Here is a 20,663-nt window from a genome sequence, read left to right on the forward strand (position 1 = left end):
AACAATACTAATAATTGATCGCACAAAAGAAATATAACTCTGCATTTAACCCATCCCCTTGGGGAGCAGTGGGCTGCCATCGTGGGGCACCTGGGGAGCAATCAACTGTTAAGGGTCTTGCTCCGAGACCCAGAGTTGCAATCTTTGGGAGTGGGTTTCACACTCAAAGCCTGAGGTTTGCAAGCTTTATGCCCTAACCACTAGGCCACCACTCCCCTAAACAATAATAATTATAACAATAACAATGACATGTTCCCACCCTCATACCCACACATTCTAATGACATATAAAAATGGAGACCCTGCACACTGTTACAGTTACTCTCCACTCAACCACAATAGACTCCCAATACCAATACCCTAGAAGGACAACTACCCCCTGGACCTGTATTCCTTGGTTGTGAAGCATAGATTTCCTCTGCAACCAGCTGAGACCATGGTCATATATTGCCCAAACCCGGTCCAGACCTGGATTCCAGCTCCAACCCCATTAATCTTTTCCCACCACTAACTAGGATGCATGTTCCTGAATACAAATGCAATGAACCCATAGTTCTTCTCAAAGTACTAGCTGAAGCAAAATATTATCAACTGACAGAAAATGCTCAAACCCTGAGAAAAAATGGTTTTACTCTAAAGGCTGCTCTTGCAGCACAAACCACTGTGAATGTTTAAACAAATTGTTTTCCAACTATTAAACAATGACCCATAACAGCTGACCAGTGGTTTGTTGCAAAATCCATTTCTCTAAACCCTGTGTCCATCTGCCATAGGGGTTGGCTCCAGCTGAGGCTCAGAGGGGGACACAGCAACAGCAGCTCTGGGGGGGAACCAGAGAAGCAATGATGGGAAGTGATGTGAACTATGCTGAGGTACACACACCAAGTGGAATACACTGATTGAACAAAGCTGCTTTGGAAGAGTAGAGCTAATGCAGAAAGTATAATAAAGCAGGTTGACTCTAAATGAAATAGAGTGGAACCATCCCAGAGCCAGTTGGCTGTCTCTGCTGAGTGAATAATTGACATGAATGAATGGGCAGTCAAACCATTAGAGACAGACAAAGGCAAAGGCTGAAGTACTCAACTGGAGCTATAGTTTTTTTTTTAATATATATGTATATATATTTCACACACTATAGGATCTGATAGTGTTGCTAATTCTCTAATATAAACTCTGAAAAACAAAAGGCGTAATCCCTGAGGATTTCTCTGCTCCGTATGCAAATGTCGAAACTGAGGGAAAAGTTAGCAACTTTCCCACACAAGTAGTCCGATTATAAATTGTTTCCATCATTGTACTCAGATGTGCCCTCACGACCTAGGGCCTTATCACAAAGAGAGGTGGGCCCTGATTATTTTTATATGTCACCAAGACCTCAGTGTTGATCGATGCACCGCAATCTCTTCTATCTGCTTGGCATCTTCTCTGACTGTCCATGTGGTCAGAGTCCTTCGTCCAACAAAAACAATGCTCTTATCTGGGATTGATATGATTTGAAAAATGTGGATCATTTCACCAAAAGATATTAACTGATGTCATCTGTTTTTTCTATGAATAAACTGGTTAGAATATAACAAGGACAAGCTTGATTCTTTGGGTTTCTCAGATGGGAAAAGTTTTAATTTATTAACAAATCAGCAGTTTGCTGCCCATCTTTTTTGTAATGCATTTAAATCATGCAGAATCAATTAATAAAATTGGCTTTAATTAACTTTGTTTTTTCCTTAAGTGTTTACTTCCACATAAATTCTAATTCAAATTGTGCTTCATATTGCAGCAAATGCAGAAAGCTGCTGTTGCCCCCTAGTGATGAAAGGTGAATCAGCAGGCTGCTTTTCACACTTGGTAGGTCAGATGTTATTAAAGCATGCAAGTTTAAAACAAACTGCAAGATCAGTGGGGTTATGAGAACTTCAATGTGGTGAATAGAGCCATGTTTTAAGTAACATGATAGATATTATTATAATAGGCTTTCAACTGTCTGATTTAGTTACATTTAATGTCATATTTAACACAGCTTTTGTGATTAATCTTTTTTTATTTGCCATTTGAAGTTAATGTACAATGCAAATTTCTTTCCACATTTTGTCTTAGAATTTTGTGTAATTGATTAACAAAATGTAGAGCACAATTAGAAAGTGTAAGAAAACCTATACACGATTTTTTGACTAATAACAGTCCAAAATCTGCAGCATATTCGCTTCTCAGACTAATTTATTTCAATCCATTTATGGTGGCAAGTCTCTATGCTAGATCTGACCATCGAGAGAATTTTGCCTATTCTCTGAATATAGTTCAAGCATGACTTAATGAAATTGGGAGCGTCTTGAATTTATGTTCTGCCAATTAGATTTAAGCTTGGACTTTAACCGCCATTCTAATTGATTAAAATAGTTTGATCCAAGTGTTTTTCTGACTTATGCAGATTTTTCTCCAATTTTGTTTTTATTTTGCTCTTTCTTCTTTCCCATCAACTCTGACAAATTGATTAAAGACATCCCATAGCATGTTATTTCTTCCTCTATGTTTTACAGTGGGGATCATTTGTTCTGTATTCTGTGCTGTGTAAATTTCTTCCAAACATTGCATTTTGCACATTGACAAAAGAGTTATATATATTATCCTCCTTAGATCACTGCAGCTTCTAAACAATCTCTTATCTTCAAAGGAGAATCGCCACGTATTGGTAGATTTGTAGTTGTACCCCACTCATTTATTCTTTGGATGATTGAATGAAAATAGCTCTTTAGGACATTTAGAGCTTCTGATCTGTTTCAACCCAACCCTTCCTTAAACTTTTTCCTAAACATGTCTGAGAAGTAAGGCCTTTATGACTTATACTGAGATAAATGAAAAACTCACTAGTGCTTTTATTTTTATAAGTTGGCTGAAGGGGGGTTAAATTCACATACACAGCATTTCCCCTTTGAGATTTGTGCATATTCAAAGCAATTCACTTTTTTTCACCTGGCATAGTTGTTTTCTACTTTGTCTTATTTTTGACAAATCAAATTCCAATAAATGTTGTTGTACTCAACCTATTCTGCTTAACTGGGACCTGGTCACAGGGGCAACAGTCTTAGCAGATGCCCAAACCTTCCTCTCCGTAGAAGCCTCCTCTAGGCAGCCTAAGGCAAAGCAGGTCCTGGGCCTCCTTCCAGTGGAACATGTCTGGAACATTTACTGAGGGAGGAGCGGAGGGGAAATAGTTGCCTGAGCCACTTCAGCCAACTCCTACCATTGTAAAGGAGCAGGGGCTCCACTCTGACAGCCTTTTGGGTGGGTAGGCTCCTCACGCTATCTTAAGGGGAGCAGCGGCCCAGTGGTTAGGGCATAGATCTTGGAATCCTGAGGTTCTGAGTTTGAGCCCCACTCCCACAGAGTGCCGCTCCGACTCCCTGAGCAAGACCTTTAACCCTCGATTGCTCCCCGGGCGCCTCACAATGGTTGCTCCTGCTCCAACAGGATGGGTAAAATTGAGGTAAATTTCTCCAACATGAGATCAATAAAGTTAAATTATTATTAATACAGGAGAGCCTTGAGGAAGCTCCTTTTAACCACATGCATCAGGAATCTTGTTCTGTCATTACCCAGATTACATGGTCATAGGTGAGGGGAAAAAAACAGACTGGATGGTATTTTAATTCAACTTTTTTTTTTTTTTTCTCACCACATGAGAATGGTGCAGCATCTGCGTATTAATACATCTGGCAGAGTGGCCAGTGTGTGAATCTCCCCTCCATTTCCTCCCTTAAGGGCAGGAACTCCTCCCTAAATTGGACAGAGCAGGCCATTATTTTTGATCTGGAGCCAAAACCTTGGAAGAACTGATCCCTGCTTACTTTGCACTCAGCTGTGGACTCTCAGTACATGCTGTTAGTCTTGGCAATGGGGAGCCAGCAAAACCACATAATCCACAAAAAGCAGAAGGATGTTGTGTGAAAAAGTTCAAGGTGTTATATTCATAAAGCATTTGAAATCAGTTTTGAATTACCCAAAATATGCATTTGATACATTTCTTTATTGATAGCAAATCATACAATAACCATGATCCTCTGCTTTTGAGAAAAACACTAAGCTTGTTAAAATGCTCTATTTCAGTTTAGTAAATATTGTGAAGATATCAGTAAAAAAAAAAAAAACAAGAGTTTGCAGCAGTTAAACTTTGGTCGTTTGTGATATTATGTATACTGGGATAAGCACTCTTTCAGTTTCTAGGCAATCATTTATGACAACAAGATTAAGAACTCACATAAACAGTGAAGATACAGTTGATTTGGAAAAGCTGCTATGTAGACTAAACATAAAAAATAAATAATCTATATAAGCAAACAGAGGGTGGAAAGCAGCAGTATGTGGTTGCTGTCAAACTGTGAAAACGGCCCCTATATCAGTCATTTATAAGGATACATTTCTAAAACTGATAGGTCATATAAACACAAAAGCTTTTAGGAGAGAATATTGTTACAGTAGAGTTTATTATCCTACAGGAGTGATACTAGAACACTTTTATTGATATCAGGTCAGAAATTTGAACGGAAATGTTTGGACATCCTTTTACCAAATTGCAGCCTTTGTCTGCGTACACAATCCTGCTCAGATTCACACAGATGACAACATATCTTTCAAACAATGTGGACAGAGCTGTTTTACATCTCTGCAGTGAGCTGGCCTTTACTCTGGATATTCCTCATGATGGACTGGACCACCTCTAATGTGGTGCCCTGACCCCCCAGATCCGCTGTGTGCAACTGTAGCAAAAAGAAAATTATGTTAAAAATACATGGTACAATACAAAACTTACTTACAGTCATGATTTAAATCATTTTAGGCTTGTAAATGATATAACGAACTGTTCTTTTTCCAGAAAGGGAGAAAAGTTGAGTGATTTTACAGCATAAAACTTCAGTTTCTTATAATAAATCCAATACAAGCCGAACCCAAGCTAAAAACCTTTTGCTTTTGTCACTTAATTATTTCACAGAAGTATGCAGATCTGCCAAGTTTATCTTCTATAGAAAATAGTGAACAGGGTGCTGCTTTTACAAAGGAAACTTTACTGCAGAAAAAGGACTGCTTGACTCCTACATGCATCCTCATATGCAGCCTCTGTCTGAGCAGTGCAATGGTCTACTGCTATACTTTCTCTTTTTTTAAGTGCTTGGGACAGCTGCAGAGATAATACTATTTCAAATTCATTTTTTAATCTAAAATAGTATTATTGTAATTTACTTTACTTAATAAAAAAAAAATAGCAAGTATTTTTATTCTGTGTTTCTTTTTTTTTCTTAGCAAAACATATCACATGAACAGAGAATTAGTTCAGCAGAGTAGGTGTTTCCCTTTTGATAAAAAAATCAAAGATGTTACTCCACTCCACAGCTGCTGTGTAAAAAAAAACAAAAAAAAAAAACATTTCAAGAAAAATACTCCTGGCAAGAAAAGGCAATTCTGTTCTGTCATGTATTTTGTATATAAAACATAAAGAAATAACTGTTTTTGTACTGAACCCTATGCGGATAAAATCAGTAAAAAATACAATAAAGCCACGAATATTGGCCACATGTGTATTAAAAAAAAAAAAAAACTCCCTAAAGGATAAAAGGGCATTCTGTACAATATTTCAAGTATGGTAAAATAATTAAAAGCTTCAATTTTATCTAACATAGTTTCTGATGAGTCTGGCGTTTATAAAAATTTGACCAAAGGACCTGTCCACAGAGATTATTTTACCTGTAACTAAAAAAATTTTTTTTTAAACATTTGTCATAGCGTCCATGAGGATCCAGTGTTTTCAGGGACAAAAACAAGGCCTTTTTTCAAAATTATGATAGAAGCCACACTCCCAGAATAGAAAAAAAAATATATTTTTTTCTTTTTTTTTTTTTATGTTTTCTTGTGTACACGCATGAAGAGTCTTACCTGAACCGATGTTGCCTAAGCTCACACTATCTCTGTAAACTGTATGTAGCTCTTAGCCACCATGATGCATGCACACATTTATGGTGCCACTGATGGATGTGTTTTCAGGTCCTGCTGTGTGGATTCTTGTTTATTGTTCTAGTTTATTGAAAATACTCATTTTTTGGTCCTGAATGACAAATTTATATTTATACTTTTAATTACACATCAGTTCAGGGAAGGTCTTTGGTAATCTCCACCCAGCTGGTTCTAAACTAAAATCTCCTTTTGATACAAAAAAAAAGCATAACACTGGTTGTATAAACTAGTTTCTCCTAGAAAGAATAAGCCGATAAGAGTACAATTAAAGTGTCTGTGTGATTGAATTGTACTGCTCTCGAGGAAGCTGCCCAGACCAGCCTAAAGGGTCTTAAACCGGTTTTACATAACATTGGGCCGCTAACTTCACATCAGCATAGAGTGAGAGATGAGTTGAAAGAATGATCAGCCCTTGTGGACTCACCCTGGTTTCATTCATGGTGGTGAGGACTGCATTCCTTATCAAGTTAGCGTAGTTATAAAGCCTGGGGAAAAGAGAAGAAAGGGTTATTAGCCTTATGTATTAAAGTCCTTAAATTCAAACAGGAGGAACACATTAAAACCAAAGGTTTACTTGAGGTGGTCCAACATCATGCAGCTAGCTAGCAGCATAGCGGTGGGGTTAGCAATGTTCTTCCCAGCAATACTTTTCCCCGTGTTCCTCGTAGCCTAATATCCAGAAAAGAATAAAAGACTGAATTAAAAAAAAAAAAAAATCTGTTAATGATAAGTGCAATGCTACTTAACAGTCTCTTACAGTTTCAAACACTGCGTAGTCCCGACCATAATTGGCGCCAGGCACAAGTCCAGGCCCCCCCACCAGGCCAGCACAAACATTACTGACCACGTTCCCGTACAGATTAGGCATCACCATCACATCAAACTGATGGGGTTTGGACACAAGCTAAAAACACAGAGAAAAAGAGCAGAAAAAAGAAAATCACTTTTTGTTTTCTTTAACTCCGGTAAATAATCTAGAGTGATTCAAGTTTTCACCTGCATGGTGGTGTTGTCCACAATCATGCTATCAAAAGTGATATCTGGGTATCCGGAGGCAACTTCCCTACAGCACTCAAGAAACAAGCCATCCCCAAGCTTCCTGTGGTGGACAAACACGCACCACTCAATACTCCCCACTCCAAAAAGGAAATAAATAATTAAAAAGGTTGGGCCTCTTGGAGTAAAAGTCACTTACATGATGTTGGCTTTATGCACTGCAGTCACCCTGCGCCGACCTTTCTCCCGAGCCAGCTGAAATGCATACTCTGCAACCCTGAGGGAATTGTACCTGGTGATGATCTTCAGGCTCTCTACTACTCCTGATGCGCTCTAAAACAATAAATGAAATCATAAACATCTAAAACAGGTCTATAAATGAGTTAAAATAAAAAAAAAAATCTACGAAAATCCCTCAAATTCATTGAAAACTCCTAAGTCACAGAGATCGATACATAAACTAAGGTCAGGTAATGACTTTTTCAATACAGCTATGAAGAAATGTCCTAATAGAATATTTTTTCAAAGCACTGTATATTCACACCTGAATCTAGAGCTACGTTAAAAACCCAGACTAAAGAAAACAGAGCAGAAGGGAAAAAAATGAATAATTTCCTTTAACTCGCCTCAGATACAACAGCATAAACCTAACAAAACTGCTCTGTCTCATGGCAACACATCACACACTGATATAAGTTAATTTCATTACCTGTAAGCTAATACTTTAGTCCATCTCCTCGTCACATTTTAATTACCTTTGACTAACAAACCTAATTTACTGCTGACTGAGACCAGCGGCACCAATTCAGATAGTTTAATGAAGTCAGCATTGGTTCTCTCCATCAGCAGGTCAATAGGTTGAGCTTATCTTATGCTGCAGGCTGTTTCTTCATTTTAAGGCTCATAAATGGTACTATTTATGTAAAAACATAAAGGCATGTGATGCAGAGCACAGATTTATCTGCCTCCCGGTCTGACCTCGTGCTCCAGATTGCTGTATTCTCCTTCTGTGTTCTCCCTGATGATCAGGATGTCAATGTTCTTGTGCCGAGTTTGGACTCCAGGGAGGGACTGGCAGTGCATCACGTTGGCGTACAGATCCAAGCTTGTCCTGTGGCATAACAGAAATTATCAAACACACAGGGCATCAAGTAACCTTTTTAAGGTGAACCATCAGACAAAACAAGGTATTTATTAAGAGAGGTGAATTTTTTTTTTCCAACCTACCGTAGCAGATTATTTCTGGATTTCACAGATGGCGGCATTGTATGTTTGGTTTCTATGTTACCTACAAGGAGAGTTAGGTCATACTAAAGTTAGACTGTAGTATCAGAGCCTTAGGATAAATGATAAGCTACCCCGCATAAACTTTTTATGGTCGGACTGTGGCTAAAAGAGGCAGTTTAGCTTACCTTTAAGAGCGACTCCATTTCGGCGGATCGCAGTAATGGCATTGTTGATATCATCCTCGGTCTCCAGTGCAGAATTGACGTTCACGACCTCAAAGTCTACAGGAACACAGCTATACCTACAGGCATGATAAGTAACCATAAGGATAGAGGAGGAATCATCTTTGTATAGTTGAGTCTATTAACATTTAACCCCAATGAGAGCTAACCTGAAAACCTCTGTGACATGACTTAGAAGCTCTGGACCGATCCCGTCCCCCGGTATGAGGGTCACAGTGTGTCTGCCTCCATACTTGGCAGGAGGGGGCTGCAAACAAACCATAAAACACAATATTAGCTAAACAGAAATGCTGGATATTTTAAATAAGTTGAAAATTAGCAGAACACATGGTTTTAATTATTTTATATTAAAAGTGCAAAGTTTGCCTTAAACTGATATCCCATGTTAGTAAATCTATATTTGTTAATCTTTTACACTTAAAGACAGAGTAAAATATAAATAAAAGTGTTTTTAGTTTGTCCAAACACAGAAATATGTTTTATTAATCACCCATCTGAATATGAAAAATTAAAAACATGACCAAGAATATGAACTTAGGTCTCAAAAGTAATGAAAAAATATCAGTTTGCCCTGAGATGCTTTGGTTGTGAGTCTGCTAGGGCCACTGTAACCACGGCAACCCACTACTCCATTACACTGCCACAGTTTTAAAGGAAAAATATATGCAAAATATTATATTTACACTCAAATTTTTAATCTGGGGTGGGGGGTCAGCTCATTTGACGGTAAACTCAGATCGATCGGTGCTCAAAATGTTGTCACTAAAGTCTCCAAGACAGGAAAAAGTCATTAGATTTGTTGCTTGTTGTTTGTTTTTTTTACATATACATATATATTGCTAAGATGGCAACAATACAGAAGCAGCCACTCTGTTGGTTTTTTATACTGCTTTGCCAGCAGGGGCCTATTCTGAAGGCAGCTGCATGATGACCTGACGCTGAAGTTTAAGACACACCCAAAAAAAATAATCCACAAACACAAGAATAATGAGACCCAAATTTAATTCTGGCATTACAGTGCAATCATAAAAGGTCTTTATTTTCACATGTTTTCTATTCTGTTTTATATACAAGGTCTTTAAAACCTCTTAACACCCACCCAATTTGAAGTAATCCTCGCCTATTTTGCATACCCAAATGGAAAAGCAAATAACTAAGGAACTGTAAGCCCAGATTACATGTGTGATACATCGTTCGGAACCTAACATCGCCTAGTTTCTGAAAATATAAATGAAAATGTCAGTTTAATATAAATTGCATCAGTTCAAACATGAATCAACGTTGTTGTTTTTTTTATTCTTGAAAATAAAAGGTATTTTTTGAACAGCAGTCATAAAGACATGCTTGAGGATAGGCATGTCTCATTGTATTACATTTGTTCTAAATCATGTTAACCACAAATGAAGAACATTTCAGACCTCTAGCTACAACAGTTCCAGAGCTGTGGGGCTTTGAACTTTTGGTGCCACCAGTGTTTCCAAACCTCTCTAAATGTGCCAGATTGTGCCAAATGTTTTTACTCAACTATTTAACCCATAAAATAACACTTAAGCATTTTAATGGCTACAAAACTTTTATGAAGCAAGTATTTTTCCACTTTTTTTTTCCAGAATCGGGGTATATAACAAAATGTAACATTTATAAACCTAAAATAGCATAAAAGTCTATAAAAAAAAAAAAAAATAGTGAAACTGCTGCTTTTCAAGCTAAAATAATCCCCAGTGCAGCATTTTCTGAGCTGTATTTTGTTTTTGTAGCATTAGGCATTGTAATAAAACACAATCAGCGTCCAAACTTCAAAAATATTGGAGCATTGTTAGTATTCAGCTTCGAACTTTGCACACTGATCCAGTCTCAGCTGTTTATTTCACTCTTATGCAAGCCTCTTGCACATTAACATTAACTTTATTTTCTCATTTAATTGCAATTTAACAAAACTATTTTTACACATTTTTAACAATTTTTACAAATTGCAAGGCACTCAAATTTTGTCACAACACATTTACCAGGAGTAAGACAGAGACTTTATCACTCCAGGCTTTTTGGTGGTGGTAATAGGCTTTAGGTGGGTTCGCTACCACATAGAGGGAAGAGGGAGTTGCAGCTAGAGTGCAGATCTATCAATGCGAGTACAATGAGGTACTTTTTCACGCAGCAGTAAAAGTAAAGTCAATCAACAATGTACTTATATTTTTGAGAAAAATCACTCAGCCCTAATTACCTCAACTAAAGACTTTATGTTTTAAGGAGAGTGTGTGTTTGTTTTTATCTGCCTGTGTACAGGACAACCTAAAAGGTTATGGACAGATTTTAATTACATTTTTATTAGAGGTGTCCCACATTCCAAGATAACTATTCCAAGCACAAATATTTACACATAGCAGCAACAAAGGAGGGTGAAAAGGCTTAAACTGTGAAAAGTGGCGCTGAAGATTTAATGTCAGTCATCGAAAGGTTAATATCAATAAAGCAGAATTAAAGCAACTTCTAGGGCTAAAAAAAAATTGGATTATTAAAATAACTGTCAAATAATTGAATAATCGAATAACTGTTAACTGGAGTATAAAGACTCTAAAATATAACTTTAGCTGACAGAGCAACCCATTTAGACGAGTAATTATACCAAAATTGTAAAAAAATATATATATATATTTAAATTAATTAATTAATACTTTCCTTCTTTCAATGTGTGTCATAAAAAAGTAAACAAAAATGTGCTGTATGATATTTTATATGGGTAGCAGTTTGAAATCTAATTAAAAATATTCCCCAATATTTATCTATTTTGTTATTAAAATCACAAAAGTAGACAAACAAACACATTGATGGTGGATGTGATTATAAACTAGTGGCCTAGTTCTTAATTTTGTATTTAATGGGTAAAAAAGTTTAACATTCTGAGTTTTGTTTAACAGGACAAACTGGTAATTTGAATCCTGAGCTGATAAATTGCTTATTGTTAACACAGAAAAGGTTATTACATTAAATTTAATTTTAATTTAATAAAATAATACATTTTTTTTAAACCAAAAAGTCTGCTACTTACAATTAAGTCTCTCTGTTGATGAAGGAAGGTGGGGAGGAAAGAAGGACAATGGTTAGTTTGATTGCAACATGCAAATTACAGCAATATAGCATATTATTTCTGTCTCTCTCGTGATCCAGGAGGATATGATAAATTACAATGTGGTTTATTTCTAATATGTGGTAATCACATTTTTTGCCAGATCGTCAACACACAATAATCACATACTCACAGCATAAAATGATTTATTCCGGTGACTTGCCAAAGTTGTTCCAAATACCTAAAAAAAAAAAGATAAAATACGTAATTTTATGCTAGACCTGCGTAAAAATGACAGGTAGGAACTGACATTTTGGAAATTTGACCTTGTTTTTGGTTGAGACAAACACGCTTAAAATACAGCCTCTGTACAACATTATTTAATGACCCAAGAAAAAAAGTTTATTCAACCTTACCTTTACCGTATTTGCTAGGTTTCGACCCCAGAGAGGACTTACAACTTTAGAGACCGAGAGCACAGCGCTGTGGGCAGCCATCTTGTTCGCAATGCAGAAGTCGCGTGTGAATCAAAGTATCGCGTGATTTCGTTCTTTTTTCTTTTCTCTTTTTTTTTTTTTTTGAGCACACGTTACTCCATTATTTTTTTAATAAACAATATTAAATATGTATTTCATTATTTCCCATACAGTTTGTAAAAGAACGGGTAAAGTAAACAATAAATAAATAAATCTGTTCGCCTAAGCAGTTGTGCGCATGCGCAGAGTGAGTCTTCTCGATAGCCTCACATCCCGGAAGTTTTACCAAATGAAAACATATTTCTTTTCCCCGTCTTGCCGACAGCGTCTTGCGTAAAGTGGGTTAAGTGTCATAAGTTGCATTGTTTTATTTAGATATGTCTGTTAAACGGTCTCAATGAAGAAGCTGCGCAGAAAACAGTGAAAGTCCGGCGAAAAGGGCGATAGTTTACTAATCCGTCCGCCCATACGTCGCAGCAAAGGAGACAAGCTCGGTGAAAGCTCGCCTCGAGAATTGATAAAGTAGGTAAAATCTGCTGTTTAAAATTCTACGTACAAATGTGAGGGAACGGGAATCTATTTAGTTGATTTAACGCGCCCATGTCTAGTTGTCCGGGTTATTTTTGTGTGTTACTTTTGCAAATGTTCATATCTTCCCATAGTTTTAGGGCAGGGCAAGAATCACCATGTCCATCCTCTTATCTATATGCTAAAATAAGGACTTAAAAAAGTAAATTTAACTGAATCTGTGCAGAAATGCTAAACTAAATGTTTTAAAATATTATCTTTATCAATTTGTAAGAAAAAAAATAACCCCACAACTTTTGATTGATTGACTTTATTGATCTCACAGTGGAGAAATGTACTTGTTACATCTGCTTAAATAGTCAAATAAGAAGAATGTGCTAAAGAAAGGAAAAGGTGTATGGGATATATACAGTATTTACAGTGCGTCCACATATTCACATATTATACCAGATTATATGTGAAAACCTCTATATTGTCAAGACCCTGTCTCTCATTTCAAAGTCAAAAAAGCTCATCATTGAGATTTGTCATTGAAATACCATGTTGAGCCAACCAAATGTCCAAGCTGTTTTTTTATTAATGAAATTATTATGTACTTGAAATAATAAACCACATATCCTCAGAAAGTGGTTTAGGCTTTAAAGGTCCAAGTTGATCCCAGAGTGGCTGCTGCTTGACAACTGATGGGGAGCTTCTTTAGGAAAAAGTCCTCCAAATTGAACCGAAGAGCTGAGGTTTTCCAGTGCCCTTCCAGGCAGAGTTCAGGTCTTTATAAATAGCACCCAGTAAGACTATAAAAAGGTCCTTTGTTTTTGGTTAAAGTAAATAAAATGCAAATAAATGTGCCGCCATGCCTAAAGTAAAGACGGCTGTGCACAAGCAAGTCCAGCATGGGATGCACCATAAAGAAGAAAAAAAGGACATTCCATTAAAAGAGTTTTCCTTTGACAGAAACTTTGGGAGGAAATTGGAAACGGGAAGGAAAAAAAATCCTCAAATGTTTTGCAGCTGCAGTGCAAACAGAACAGCCGACATACCTGTATAAAACATCCACAGCCATATTCTATAGTTTTAATGTACACCTTCCAAAGAGGCTTGTTTGTTAAAGTATCTTAAAACTAACAACCTTTTAGCAGGTAGAACATGATTTTAATTAAGGCAACATTTGTTTATGAAAATGTTTTCTCTCCTTATTTCCATTAAAAGTAAGGCTTTAAAATTGTTCTGTGTGTAATGTTTTTCCATTTTAGTTTGGTGTATTGAAATAAGTAGAATCTTCAATAAAATTCTGATTTGTGTCTGTATATAAAAAAAATCCCTTTGTCTTACTTCTAACTTCTGTTTTGTGGTCTTTGCAGGTCTATGAAACGGTGAATCATGAGACTGACAGGTGAGCTGCAATGTTTGGTTTGTTCCAGTGAGTCTAATCTGTGGTGTGTTTTGCCTGAACTTGTGTGTTGTTATTCCGCTGACAGGCCCCCTGCGAGGTGTGGTGGTACTGCTCTTGGTGGGCTTCACCTGGCTGCTCGCCAGCGCCTTATTCGGAGGAGAGGGCAGCTTATCTGTGCGAAACATCTTCACGGGTAAAACAGCTGATCTTTAATTAATTAATTTCTAGGTTTATGAAAAATATGAAACTTTATGTCTGGTTTTATGTTAGTTCTCAATATTTTTCTGAAGTGGTTGAAATTTGTATGATCAGACGGAAAAGTAAGGTGGAAAGCATTGTAATGGGTTTTACTTCCAGTTTCTGAAATTTTATTTGTTAAAAGCCAGTTTATTATCAACTCATTTGGCAGCTATTAGTGAGATCTAGGACACTATGATGTCAAATCAAATCAAGGGTTTCATTGTTAATCAGAAAGCGTTTGTGTTTTTCAGGCTCCAAAGAGGAACCGACCCAGTGTAAGTGGGAAAGAGAGATGGGACCAAGGGACTGTGAGTTTGTGGATTTAATTACCGCTGGCTAATATGTGATCTATTTTAGCTGAATTGCGTCCGCGGAGGTACAAATGTGGACTTTCAGCCCCCTGTCCTCCAAAGCATTTAGCTTTCCGTCTAGTGTCTGGAGCTGCAAACGTCATTGGCCCAAAAATCTGCTTGGAAGATAAAATGTAAGATTAATCACTTTGTATAAACATCTTGTCTCCTTCTTTCATGTCTTTGACTCTGCTGCTGTCTCTCTGTTTTTTAATTCATTTTGGTTTACTTTATGCTGTGTTTTTTGTTTTTGTTTTTTTTCTTCTTCTTCTTATTTGATCTCCTAATAAGGCCTCCAAGTATTTCAGGGGATTTTGATGCAAGTATTGTCTCAATCCAATGGTCCTTTAATATACCATTCTTTGTTGATCCCTTTTGTTTGCTTCGTTAAAGTAAAGTAGAGTAAAAAGATGCCGAAATATAACCAGTAATCCCTCTAAGACATTCTCACATTTTTCTACATCAAAAATGCTGTCTAGTTCATTTTATTTAGATTTTAAGTAAAAGACAAACCTAAGGTTGTGCAAAATTGTAAAAAGGAAGAAAAGTTTGACATGATTTAATTTTGCTTTTTTGATTTTTTTAATCAGAAGCCTCACCCCTCTAGGTGACTTTGTAAAAACAGTGTTTCAAAGCATTTACTGAAGGAGGTATTTTGGATTATAGCAGCTACCAGCTTATTCCATCCTTTTTACAGAATAGCTCAGGCTCAGCCTTATTGAATAGATAACATCTGCATACATAGGTCAATCTCCAAGTCTTGCCACCAATATTCAGTTGGGTTTAGATGTGTATTTCTCTGACTGAGCCGTTCTAACATGAATATGCTCTGATCTAAGGCAGCATTTTTGAAGAGAAAGACCCTGACCTTGTCATTATAGAGTAGATAAAAGTATTGACCCATGTTTTCAGAAATTATACAAATTTCTGTCAATAAGGGAAAGGTGTGTGATCCTTTTGACATGTAAGAGCTAACATTTGTCTACAAAAAAGATACGCTTTTTCTTTTAATAAAATATTTCATGTTTGGAGTTTGATTAAAGATTTCGGTTGGAGCATACAACTAATTTGGCACAACGTTTAAACATGATTGATTTAAAGTATTCCATTGTAGCTTTGTCTATATCGTAGTGTTGCTGTCCTGCTGCCTATTTCTAAGCTTCAAACAAGTTTCCCTTCCTTGATTGCCAAGCATTTAGCGCCATACATCGTTGAATGAACTCTAGTCAAAGTTTCAGTCCCTCTTAAACTTAAATAACCCCCTTGTGATTGTGCACTGTTTGTATTCATCGTTATGAATTGCTCTGTTTATGACTTGACTCTGCTTTAAACTTCTTCAAATCCTTCCCACTGACCTGTCTGCTCTGTTCATTGGGCTTCATGGTACAGTTTACACATCATAGTTCATTAACAAACCTCTGAGGCCTTCATATAACATCTGGATTTATACTCAGATTTAAAGGTCCTATATCGAGCAGTTTTTACTCATCCTTCAACAGTTAACTTTAGGCATGTAGATGATGTTATATTGCATTTGGCACTGAGTAGTATTCATTTGACAATAAATGTTAACAGAAAGATACGTAGTTTGATGTTGCCGTATCGTGTCACTTCTGGAAGTATGCAGATTATTTGAGGCTTCTCACAACTGAAAACCCAAATTTTGCCACTCAAACATGAGCTAATAAAGGAGCAGTTGCTGTCACTGTGCAAATTTGCAAAAGTTGTGCAGATGGTACAACTTTTTAACTTTTTGTTTTCCAGGACAGAGAGGGGCTGCTGCAGAATTCATGAGGGTTACTCAGATGTGCATTTATTAATCAAAAAACCACAATATCATTATATAGTTACAGGCTTGCAAAAAGTTGATTTTGACACTTTAATTAAACAAACGTGAGCTTTTCCCTATTTTGACTTCAGAAGGTAGTTGGTTGCGCTGGACTTCATTCAGGGAAATCAGTGTAGAAGGGAGGAGAACACAATTAGAAATGGAAGAAATATATTTCGTTGAGCCGCAGCTGTTACATTCAGGTGCTTGTGACGAAAGAAAAGGGCAAATATGTTCACCCATCTGTAAAAAGCTAAAAGGATATGTTAGAAGATTTAAAAAAGTATAGAAATCTGAACTAAAAACAAGAATCAGGAATTATAATAGCCTGTATAAGAAAGGAAAAAACCCAAACCACCAAAAAAAATAAGACCTATGATGAGATTATCAACTATTTGTACCTAGATTGAAGGGTTGTGTCTCTGTCTCTTAGGTTGATGAGCAGCGTGAAGAACAACGTTGGCAGAGGACTCAATATCGCTTTGGTGAACGGTGAGACTCATGTTAAACTTACAGTGGACTCTAGTCTGTTTATTTTTACCACTGGCCATAGTGAAGTTTTAACACTGGATTTTTGCTTTTAGGGGTGACAGGCGAGCTATTGGAGACAAAAACCTTTGATATGTGGGCAGGAGGTAATAAAACCATGCAGAAAATGGTGCCTTAGCTTTATTCCAGTACTGGTGGAAACATTAAACTCATCTGACGCTTCCTCTCAGATGTGTCCAGCTTACTGAAGTTTCTACGGCCCCTTCATGAGGGAACCCTCGTGTTTGTTGCTTCATTTGATGACGCTGCTACAAAGTAAGTATCGATGACTTTGGTAGCATAGCTCATTTTCATTTAGACGTCTCTTGTTTAAATAAATCAGTTTTTATGTAGAAAATGTAAGTTTTGAGTAGTTGATTAAACAGAATGAGAATCTCTTTTTATAAGCTTGTCATCTTTTTTTTTTGGCCTTACTTTGTTTAACTCCTCTTTTTGAGGTAACAATGTGAACCAAATTAAAACCAAAATTGTCTAACTATAACTGTTGGCTACAAAGCTGTCCCTTGTAAATAAGGTAGCTTGATTTCTCATCATTAAGACAGTGACCCGGCTAATTTACATACTTAGTATTTCTGGTGCAAATTAAGTGAAACTTTAATGCATTTGCTGAAAATCAGCATCAAATATTTTTCTGCATTAAAAAAAACAAATTACATTTTTTTCAGTACATAAGCATTAATTTAAAGGACACTTGTCATTAAATATGTACCTGCTTGCCTGTTTTTCCTGTCTTTGGCAGGATGAATGAAGAGTCCAGACGACTGTTTGAGGAGCTCGGCAGCACAGCTGTGAAGGAGCTGGCCTTTAGAGACAGCTGGGTGTTTGTTGGAGCCAAGGGCATAGAGAATAAGAGCCCCTTTGAGCAGGTATGAGCTGCACTGCTAGTATGATGCTCTGAATGTTGGTGAAAGCCTTCATTGCCATTCTTCTTTGCCTCATCTGTATCTTATAGTTGTCAGTAGTTTTAATCCATGGGAAGCAATGGAAGTTTTTTAATGCTGAAAGTTCAGTGGGCTGAATGTGGTTCTTTATCTACTGCTTAATAAAGTTTTGGGTTCTGACTGGTTTCACCTCATGCAGCATAATAAAGTATAGAGCACCTGATAAGTGGTCTGATTACTCTGATTGTCATGGTTATCATAATACTTTTGTGTCTTTTATTTGCATGTTTTCCTCATTTGTTTTGTCTTGATGGGATAATCATACAATCTTCATGACCTAAAGAAATACAGCTTGGTGCGTAAGTTTTAAATATTGTCACGTTTCTTTTACCACGCAGAGTCAAAGTTCTGTATATTTATATCATCTCTGACTATAAGTTAAGAAGCTGCAAAGAACCCATGTAGTTTTCCTAACCATCAATAAGCTTTCAGCTTTACATTTTTAGTACTTGACCACTCCTCTTATCTGAAACAACAGATTTGTTAAAGGTGGTTGTATTTGATTGTGGAGCCATCCTAAAAGTTTACAGTTTGTCTGTTATCCATTCCAAGCATAGTTTTGATGGCTGTTTAAGATTGTCGTTCCGTTGGATGACAAAACTTTATCCAGGGTTCCACCATCTGACCCAAAAAAGTCCCCCTTAAATGAAGCAAAGTTCTTTAGGAGGATCAGATAAGACCGTAGAACCGTGTAGGCCATAGTCTATCCTCCTCTGGAAGAGATTGGAGCTCTTGTGTATTTATCTGGTTTATCATCAGTTTATACTGAAGGTTAATGCTCTAGTTTCTTAGAGTTTACAACATGGAGTAGCCAAATTTAATTTTCTTCAAAACTTTACAGGAATAGTTTGAGGTATGTCTGAAGTAGTCATTTTGATGCGTCAGGCCTACTAACAACACACAATCTCATCTAATCTAAGCATGGAGGCGGTAGTATTATACTGAGGGTCTGTTTTAATGTACACAGTGAAAGGAATAATAAAGAAGAGGACTACGAGGGAGACAGTGATCACAAACACATTAGATTGTTTTCAAGGGGGTAAAGCAGGCTAATATTAAGCATTTGGATCAGCTTCTTACCTTCCTCAGCCCTTTTTAAAATTTATGGACTATGCTTAACAGCCTGCCTGGAAACCAACCAACCAACCTGAATCAGCTGAGCAGTTTCCGATAAGGACAGACCTCAAACATTGATCCAGAATAATACCAGGACTAAGATCATGTCCTCAACCAGCGTGTGTTTTTTTTCTGAAACCATAACCAAATATTACAAATGGAATTCTAATACGCCTTAAAAAGCCCCAAATTCTTAAGCTTTCAATTATTAGTCAAAGTAAAATTCTTTTGAAGCACAGCAAAAGAGTTTTAAGTGATTTGAATTATTGATGTTTAAGAAATGAAGTGTTCTGCAGTGAGATCTGCTCTGAAATGAACCTATGTCAATATCTTTGGCATTGAAAGATGAAAGTTTCATTTATTACTAGACAATAACAGAAAATCTGCAGTCGGCAGTGTGCTTAGTGTCAAAAATGGCTTTATTTGGCAATCATATTTTCAAAGAAAAGTTCTAAAGATGAAATTATTGAGTGGTTGATTTAAGTAACCTTTAGAAAAATAAGAAACTAAACTTGTTTTAAGACTGCTTCCTGGAAACCTCTGTCAGTTTAGGGCCTGAGATGCTGATCTTAGTCATGGTGACATCACTTCTGTTTGCCTGTTTCTCTTTCCATTAGCGGATGAAGAACAGTAAGAGCAGCAACAAGTATGAAGGCTGGCCCGAGTCCCTAGAGATGGATGGCTGTATTCCCCTGCGGCCACCCCTCGAAGGTTAATTCAGCTCTGACTAGTCTCTCAGACGTCACTGTGACGCCTGAAGTCCCAGCGGAGAAAAACGCAGTGACTGTTCAAAGGCGGAGGAGCTTCTAAATACCTGAAACTCTTAGAAGGATCCACAGGTACTATTTTGTTTTACCTGCTTTGGAAAAAAGACGTAACTGAATGTGCAGATTATTTTTGAGCTGGAATCAGGTTGTACAGGATTTCCGACTAAGCTTCCTTAGCGGTTTTTAAGCTGAAGGAATGTTCTAGAAAAAAAGATGTATGCCATGGTTAGCAAAAATACCATTATGTCATTTTTTTGATGGCCAAAGTGTAACTATGACTGATTGTGAAGCTTTATTGAAACTTTTTAAAGCCTTTAAAGATATTTAAAAACTGCCCCTAAAGAGTGAATTCTGGGTTTAATTAACAAAACTCAGCTGACACTTTAGGATGAAAAAAATATCAGGTTTCTAATCAACAGTAGAAACGACCTGGAGGTACACAATATTTACCATGGCTGCTGCAGATAGGTTTAATGTGCACATTATTAAATACAGTATCATAATATTATTCATATTCTACTAAAGCGATTTTACTTAGCACTAACTGCCATAATATCCATAGAACTTGATGCACCAGTTGTTGCCTACATGTTTACAGATTTCTTTGGCCTTAAAAGACATATAAACTTAATAAAAATATTTATTTTAGATATTTCTATACTGCAGAGAACAAGATTGAAATTCTGTTTGCCTTGAATGGTTTTGTAGTCTCAGGTCTGCAAATGTTTTCCCACTGAGTGCTTTAAAGCTTCCTTGGGTGGTTGTGCTTTTTTTTTTTTTTTGTTAGAAACTGTTTTCATTTGTCCTCTTGTAAACTAAGAAAGAGAGAAATGTGAATAATAAAAGATTTCAGCTGTTTTACAATAAGCACATTTCAAAACACTATCTGCATTCCGTTATGTTAGCTTTGTGTAAATATTTTTTTTCTTAAAAAACATTCAAGTTTG

General features: G+C 36.7%; 2 protein-coding genes across 3 annotated transcripts; one reads left to right on the forward strand and one right to left on the reverse strand.

Annotated features, from left to right (window-relative positions):
- Positions 1–4,005: 4,005 nt before the first annotated feature.
- On the reverse strand, positions 4,006–12,058 carry idh3g (isocitrate dehydrogenase 3 (NAD+) gamma). The gene is made up of 13 exons (XM_015377881.1): positions 11,948–12,058; positions 11,725–11,772; positions 11,514–11,525; positions 8,617–8,714; positions 8,411–8,526; positions 8,226–8,286; positions 7,977–8,109; positions 7,198–7,331; positions 6,999–7,101; positions 6,760–6,906; positions 6,577–6,671; positions 6,427–6,487; positions 4,006–4,753 (listed from the first exon to the last, which is right to left on the reverse strand). The coding sequence occupies exons 1-13, from the start codon at positions 12,026–12,028 to the stop codon at positions 4,652–4,654; spliced, it is 1,191 nt and encodes a 396-aa protein (XP_015233367.1). The 5' UTR covers positions 12,029–12,058; the 3' UTR covers positions 4,006–4,651.
- A 203-nt stretch (positions 12,059–12,261) lies between these two features.
- On the forward strand, positions 12,262–20,184 carry fam3a (family with sequence similarity 3 member A). Of its 2 annotated transcripts, XM_015377875.1 has the most exons (11): positions 12,262–12,529; positions 13,894–13,925; positions 14,011–14,118; positions 14,417–14,440; positions 14,523–14,649; positions 16,777–16,835; positions 16,928–16,978; positions 17,063–17,147; positions 17,632–17,758; positions 18,117–18,128; positions 19,567–20,184. In XM_015377875.1, the coding sequence occupies exons 2-11, from the start codon at positions 13,913–13,915 to the stop codon at positions 19,663–19,665; spliced, it is 705 nt and encodes a 234-aa protein (XP_015233361.1). In that variant the 5' UTR covers positions 12,262–12,529; positions 13,894–13,912; the 3' UTR covers positions 19,666–20,184. The 2 variants fall into 2 exon arrangements, with proteins under 2 accessions (XP_015233361.1, XP_015233362.1); XM_015377876.1 differs by lacking the exon at positions 18,117–18,128.
- Positions 20,185–20,663: the final 479 nt, after the last annotated feature.

The sequence above is a fragment of the Cyprinodon variegatus genome, unplaced genomic scaffold (genome assembly GCF_000732505.1).
Source record: "Cyprinodon variegatus isolate N-32 unplaced genomic scaffold, C_variegatus-1.0 Scaffold161, whole genome shotgun sequence".
Lineage (NCBI taxonomy): Eukaryota > Metazoa > Chordata > Actinopteri > Cyprinodontiformes > Cyprinodontidae > Cyprinodon > Cyprinodon variegatus.